The sequence below is a fragment of the Plodia interpunctella genome, chromosome 1 (genome assembly GCF_027563975.2).
Source record: "Plodia interpunctella isolate USDA-ARS_2022_Savannah chromosome 1, ilPloInte3.2, whole genome shotgun sequence".
In the NCBI taxonomy this organism is placed as follows: domain Eukaryota; kingdom Metazoa; phylum Arthropoda; class Insecta; order Lepidoptera; family Pyralidae; genus Plodia; species Plodia interpunctella.
Window position 1 is genome coordinate 5,195,966 of NC_071294.1, and position 6,641 is coordinate 5,202,606.

General features: G+C 33.6%; 2 protein-coding genes across 2 annotated transcripts; one reads left to right on the forward strand and one right to left on the reverse strand.

The window, feature by feature from the left end:
* The first annotated feature begins 1,144 nt into the window (after nt 1–1,144).
* LOC128671188 (FAD-dependent oxidoreductase domain-containing protein 1-like) lies at nt 1,145–4,539 on the forward strand. The gene is made up of 6 exons (XM_053747477.1): nt 1,145–1,663; nt 2,033–2,336; nt 2,467–2,803; nt 2,948–3,182; nt 3,818–3,932; nt 4,178–4,539. The coding sequence occupies exons 1-6, from the start codon at nt 1,391–1,393 to the stop codon at nt 4,315–4,317; spliced, it is 1,404 nt and encodes a 467-aa protein (XP_053603452.1). The 5' UTR covers nt 1,145–1,390; the 3' UTR covers nt 4,318–4,539.
* LOC128671192 (uncharacterized protein) lies at nt 4,508–6,607 on the reverse strand. Its single transcript, XM_053747491.2, has 5 exons — nt 6,423–6,607; nt 6,189–6,266; nt 5,638–5,812; nt 5,227–5,367; nt 4,508–4,729 (listed from the first exon to the last, which is right to left on the reverse strand). Exons 1-5 carry the CDS (start codon nt 6,481–6,483, stop codon nt 4,633–4,635), a joined length of 552 nt encoding a protein of 183 aa, XP_053603466.1. The 5' UTR covers nt 6,484–6,607; the 3' UTR covers nt 4,508–4,632.
* Between the last annotated feature and the right edge of the window lie 34 nt (nt 6,608–6,641).

Here is a 6,641-nt window from a genome sequence, read left to right on the forward strand (position 1 = left end):
TAAGGGCGTTTGTCCACCACCACTGTCACCGTGACGTCACCGAGAACGAGATGACGGCGCCAAAGTAGCGGTACATACATTTACTTAGCCGCGTGTCCCCCGAACATCCGTCACCCGAGCACCGTTATCTCGGTCCCCGTAATTGCGAGTAAATCGGCGTGACCGGTAGAACGTGGCCCGAAATTTTGACGGGACGATGTGCCGGCAATATAAACCACGTATGAACTTGTCCACATACTGCCGTCGCCGTCACGACTACCACACATTGCAGCTAGAACAAACTAAACCAGCGAAATCGGTCGCGGTGGACAAACGATCGCCGTTACGTCATATAAACTGCCCGAAATAATCTCGTTCTCGGTGACGGCGGCGGTGGACAAACGCCCTAATGGTCTTATATCTGTAGCTACTTTACTTACCGTCTACACAAACAATGGCTCCCGCTCCGCTCAGAACCAATGTGTTATGGTAAGGCCATGACGACAACTGCGCTTTCTGCGTGTCGTCGTACCATTTCAAAACATAACAAAAAAAGAACTAAAAGAAATAAAACATAAACTTTCTATTTCACAGCATGTTTTGATTCTTCCGGCTAATCAGCCCGACGGGACCGGATTGTAATTATATTGTCTCGTCTGTTGCGATTCCTTCTTGTGCTTTGTGTGCGTGGATTTAATACGTACTTCGGAATACAGGTACTAGTACGTCTACTAATTCCATGTTGTGTCTTAGAAAATAGGTTTGTGTGTAAAATGTCCAATTGTCAAAGTCAATAATGTTGGCTTCATGTCAACCTACTTGCTAAATCCATGACCATAAATGACATAAGACCATAAATAAAACGACGATATCTACAAAAATTGTCAAAAAATTCGAAAATTTAAAAAACTAAATCCACAGCCTACCTACTCTTTTTCTAAATTTAAGAAATTGGATTGGTCAAATACATGATGTGACGCATGAGTAGACAGCAGAGCTTTAAAAAATATATCGATTTTGATCTGGAAATAAATATCGATAATTTTAGCGGAAAAAATATCGCTGATTTATAACGATTTTAAAACGAAACGAACGAAAAAATATTGATATTTTGATAGATTTTTTTTTTGCCGTACGTACCTAAATTGGTGCACGAATTTTGACAGTTTCATACCTAAACTGTCAAAATTCGTGCACCAATGTAGGTACACGACAACGTGTTTAAATCACCCCCTGTACCTACCTACATGGATACCTACCTAGGTATCTACTTTGTTTCATTTCATTGTTATTGTAGGATTTATTTCCTTCAAAACGAATCCTAACCTATCACATCAATCAAACAAATAAAATTAATGCAAGATTGTATTGTAATATATACTTTTTGCACTGAACTTTCAAAGTTGTAAGAATGATTCCAAGAATAATTCACAATTATATTCGTTTCCCAACCGGTTCATTTCGAAGTTACTCAAACGAAGTTAATCCGTTTACGAGAACATGGAGAATAATATCTAGTGATATACCGGATTTTTTTGGATTGAGAAAAAAACCTACAATCTACCCAACCCATGCAGACATAGTGATAATTGGTGGTGGGTTTATAGGCTCTGCCACTGCCCATGCCCTGAAAGCTAGGACTGGCGTGGGTTTATCTGTAGTCGTCTTAGAAAAAGATTTAACAGTGAGTACATACACAATTGATAAAAATTTGAAGCAAACTTGAAACTTGGAACTTTTTACAGTTGAGTCTATCAGGCAGCATTTGTTAATCAATTCAATTAAGTTACCTACTTAATAAATTACAACCTAGCTACTTATATAGTGGTTGCTGATATTGATCAATATAAGTTTATGTAAATTCAGACCACACCAATTCCCAGGAAGAGGAAGAGCTTGCTTACCTTTTTGCTGTTGTAGTGAACCAAAATCCAGAAATGGAAAAAAATGCAATACCTATAACAAAACCAATTTCATATCCAAATTATAATTAAGTATTAAATATTTTTGTAATAAGGGCTACCACTGTGTAACATTATTTTGTACATTTCAGTATAAAGAAGCAATAAATAATATTTCCCACGGGACACTCATTCGGAATTGTTCATTGCCAGAAAACATTGAACTATCTGCTTATGGTGCAGAATTTTTGAGGAACTCAAGAACAAATCTGGGGGCAGATGTAGATATTCAATACACACCTAGTGGTTTTTTACTGTTAGCCAGTGAAAGATTTGCAGAGAAACTAGAACAAAATGCTTCACAACAGAGAGAAATGGGATTGAAAAATGAAATCATATCTGTTAATGAAATTCAAGAACGATTTCCATGGATAAATACTGCTGATATTAAACTTGGTAAGATTAGTTGATTTAAAAAAAAAATACATGGGATAAGTGATCACATGCAATCTATGTCAATTGCACAGGGCAATTGAGAAGCTAATTGATGCTTCTACCAAGTTTGAAATGTATTTGAATGTTACAGGTAGCATATGCCTTGAAAATGAAGGGGTTTTCAATTCATGGTCATTTTTAAAAGGTCTTGTTAAAAAGTCACAAGAACTTGGAGCTATATATGTAGATGCAGAAGTAACAGGTTTTGAAATTGAACAACAACGTGATGTATTGATGGAAGGGATTGCACCTGGCTCATTTGAAAAAATAAATAGAGTATTATATAAAACACCAGATAATGAAGAGCATGCTATCAAATTTGCTGCTTGTATCTTAGCTGCAGGCAGTCAATCGGGAGAAATTGCAAAACTGGCTAAAATTGGAGTAAATGATGGTCTCTTGGCATTACCACTACCAATAGAAGAGAGGTAGTCAGGTTTTATATTTACACAAGATTTAGTTGTAGAGTGTGAAATAGATTTCATTATAACTTAACACTTGAAGCAAGTATTAAGTAAAAAGTATAATAATTATCAACTTTATTGTTATCTAAATATTATTCTTTTTTATAGAAAATATGGCATTTATTCAATTCAAGATGAAGAGGGAAAGGCAGCTTTAAACACTCCACTAATAATGGATACAAGTGGAGTATGGTTGAGAAGGAATGGTTTAGAGAATAATTTATTATGTGGGCATGTTCCTTTTGGCAATGAGAACTCAAGAAAAATATCAGAGGAAGAATTTTATAATACAATCATAGAACCTTCTTTGAATAACAGATTCCCTATGACAAAAGAAAAAAAGGTATGGCATACACAGCAATTTTTTTTGATAAGTCAATTTATTTCATGTTAACTAATATTATAAATTTGAAAATAAGTTGGTTTGTTACTTCTTCATGATTTACCTGCTCAACTAATCTTCTTGAAATTTTGCATACATGTAATTTAAGTAGGAAGGACATAGCTAGGGCACCTTTCATCGCGGTAAAAAATACTCCCGTGGGAAATTCATGCGAGCGAAGCCAAGGGCAAAGAGTCTAGTATTACATATAGGTACCTATTAGAGTCGATAGACAATAATGATAAGTCTTTCTTGGGTCTAATCATGGGTCTGGGTCCTAAGCAATATATCGCGATGAAATAAAATAAATAAATACATATACCAAACTTTAAGTTAGACGATTCGCTATACAACTGTGAAAACCGCAACAAATTTTATCCAGTGGTTTATGCGCGATGGGTGAACAAACATAAAGACAATAATAATAAAAAAATGTTTTGGCTTTTATTCCCATAAAGAACCCCCATAATTATTTTTCTTTAATGTCTCCTATGTACAGACATAGCCCACTTACACGTTTATTTATTTTGACGCGAAAAAGTGTCTGTGAAATTAATTTCATATAGGTATGTATTCATTTTTATTTTATTTTTTAGGCAAAACTGTTAACAACTGAAATACAAGATTACAACACTTATGACGAGACTGGTATTTTAGGACCTCATCCTTATCACAATAATTTATATATAGCTGCTGGATTCGGCAAATACGGTAAATAAATAATTTTACAAATATAAAAGAATCATTGCCTCAAATGCACATAATTAGGCAGTTACTACATTTCTCCAGAACAATAGTGACCAACCAGATACATTCCTTAGTTCAATTGATTGAACTAAGTTCTGAACTTAAGAACTTAGTTCTGGTTGAGTCAATGAGAAAAACAAAAAATTCCTCACTGCAACAAGCTAGAAATATTTTTTATCTGTAAGTATTGATATTATTTTCCTTTTTAGGTTGTCAACATGCTCCAGGTATAGGCAGAGCAATCACTGAATTAATAATCGACAGTCACTATACAACAATAGACTTAACAAGATTAGGGTTTGATAGAATATTAATAGGGGAACCACTGATTGAATTTGATGTATATTAATTGAAACTGTTATGTACTCTAACGATAATTGTATTGTGACAACACATAGATTTTAATATAATAAAGAGAAAGGGTGTTCTAACAATAAACAATAATGAACAGCAGTGAATAGAGAAGAGTATATTTTAGTTGCTAATGTCGTATCATAATGTAGTCATACCATACAAAAAATTAAAGTAAAAGCCAAATATATATATATTACTTTTATTGATATAAACAAAAGTTATTATTTATATAAAATAATTAATAGCGAACCTTCACTTACACCGAATATTTACTCAATTACCTTCACAAAACATTACCACATGATATAGACTATTTGAACTGAGCTGGCGGTGCAGCAAAAAGTGCTCCACCTTGCTTCGAAGCTGCTCGAGATGGTGCAAATCCCAAAAGTTTTTGAATATTTTGCCTATAAACAAAAGGATATTCTTTCACTATGTTATCAAATAAAAAAAATATTGCAGGCATATATCAGCTTATACAGAAGTATATATATATATATATATATATATATATATATATATATATATATATAAACTAATATATTGTAAATGCGAAAGTAAGTTTGTTACCTCTTCAAGCGTTATCTACTCAACCAATCTTCTTAAAATGTTAAGAGTATGGAAAAGGACATAGGGTACCTTTCAATCCGGAAAAAACTATTGTTCCCATGAGATTTGCGAAAAACCTATATTCTAAGTGGCGCCAAGTATAAAAACATAATATATATATATATATATATATTAACGCTATGTGTATTTTAAAGATGATATAGATATTTTAAGTCAACTATTCTTATGAAAAAACTGTTCCAGAGGGAAGTCAGGCGGGTGAAGCCGTAGGTAAACAGCTAGTATAGACATAACTACACATACAATATCTTATATGGCCTTTATTTTTATTTACCTTATGCTCATTGTACACAAAATGTACAGAAATATAAAGGAGCAATCTGTATAATCATCTCCTGGCAGATTCCTGTGACTTAATCCTTGAATCCAGGATATAGGATAAAAAGGGAGTTTTGCTACAACTCTTCCATCAAAGCTGAAAAATTCAATAAAATTTTTAAAATTGGATTTCCCTATAGCATCAGGACCTGTCTTCCATCAAAGCTGAAAAATTCAATAAAATTTTTTAAATTGGATTTCCCTATAGCATCAGGACCTGAAGCCTTTACCTTACGAACCATTCAAAGGTGCCAAACATTTCAAACAATTGTTTATATATTGTGTCTTGTTACAATCAATGACTTAAAAATAACACCACTAGTTTTTATAACATAAAAAGTACAGAAAGAAGAAAATATGCACTTACATGCTATTAAACATGCTGAGAAGTGCAGTAAAAGCAAAGCCAATAGCAAACATAGACTTCATTTTAACTAATGAAAGATCTCTGTTGTTATTTTTTAATCTTTCTTCTTCTCGTTCAATCTTTTTTTTATGATGTTTATCTAGGGAGTCTCCATGAGCTTCTTTGCGTTTTTCCACTGTAAAATTGAATAAATTTATTAAGTCAAACATAAACTTGTTTGGAATAATTACATATAGAATAATAGAGACATTACATTACATTATTTAGAATAATAGAATGGCAAACATCCACATTTTGTGATTAGATGAAAAGTGCTTGAATCATGATTTAAACCCTGGCCCCATTTGTAAATGCTTAGTGTCAACCCTCTTGGAATGCTATAGTTACTTCTTAGGGCCTAAGGCCCAATGCAGTATGTTATGCTGCACTCTATTGATGGATCAACACACTTTTTAATGATATGTAGAGGTGTCATCTCCTTTTTGCAGTCTTCAGCATCCTTAGTAGTCAGACCTTGTTCTTTTTGGGTTGGTAGGTAGATAGGTACTTACATTTTATACTTTGTCTCTCAACTTCTACTTTCAGTTTTTGATATTTTTCAGTTCTATAGACTAATATCCAAGTCAAACCTGCAAATTAAAATGATGGTGAAGTTAGATATACTTACATACAACTCGTACGAATCAACTGTGCACTCCGCTGGAATGTAATCCCTTAGGCGCACAGTTAATTCGTACGGGTTGTACCTAACCGAAATGCTAAATGTTACGTTTCGCATGGTTCACCTTCACCGAGAAATGCTGTACAAATTGATATGAAAACAATCAATAATGAATCACTCCACATCTTAAATTGTTAAAATTAAAGTGAAGTATTTTTATCACACTTTTCCGATTGAGTATAGAACATAATAAGTACTCCGCGAGACGACGACCCGACAGACTGGTGACTGACAGTGATAGTGACATGGATTTGGTAAAAGTACCTACTTCGTATGGCTCATA

Excerpts from the sequence above, each read along its gene's own strand:
- LOC128671188 (XM_053747477.1), top strand. The coding sequence starts at position 1,391 with ATGATTCCAAGAATAATTCACAATTATATTCGTTTCCCAACCGGTTCA. Across the intron at positions 1,664-2,032 it reads TCTTAGAAAAAGATTTAACA|TATAAAGAAGCAATAAATAA; the intron begins GTGAGTACATAC and ends TGTACATTTCAG. Across the intron at positions 3,183-3,817 it reads CTATGACAAAAGAAAAAAAG|GCAAAACTGTTAACAACTGA; the intron begins GTATGGCATACA and ends TTTATTTTTTAG.
- LOC128671192 (XM_053747491.2), bottom strand. The coding sequence starts at position 6,483 with ATGTGGAGTGATTCATTATTGATTGTTTTCATATCAATTTGTACAGCA. Across the intron at positions 6,267-6,422 it reads TACAGCATTTCTCGGTGAAG|GTTTGACTTGGATATTAGTC; the intron begins GTGAACCATGCG and ends TTTAATTTGCAG. Across the intron at positions 5,368-5,637 it reads CTCAGCATGTTTAATAGCAT|CTTTGATGGAAGAGTTGTAG; the intron begins GTAAGTGCATAT and ends TGAATTTTTCAG.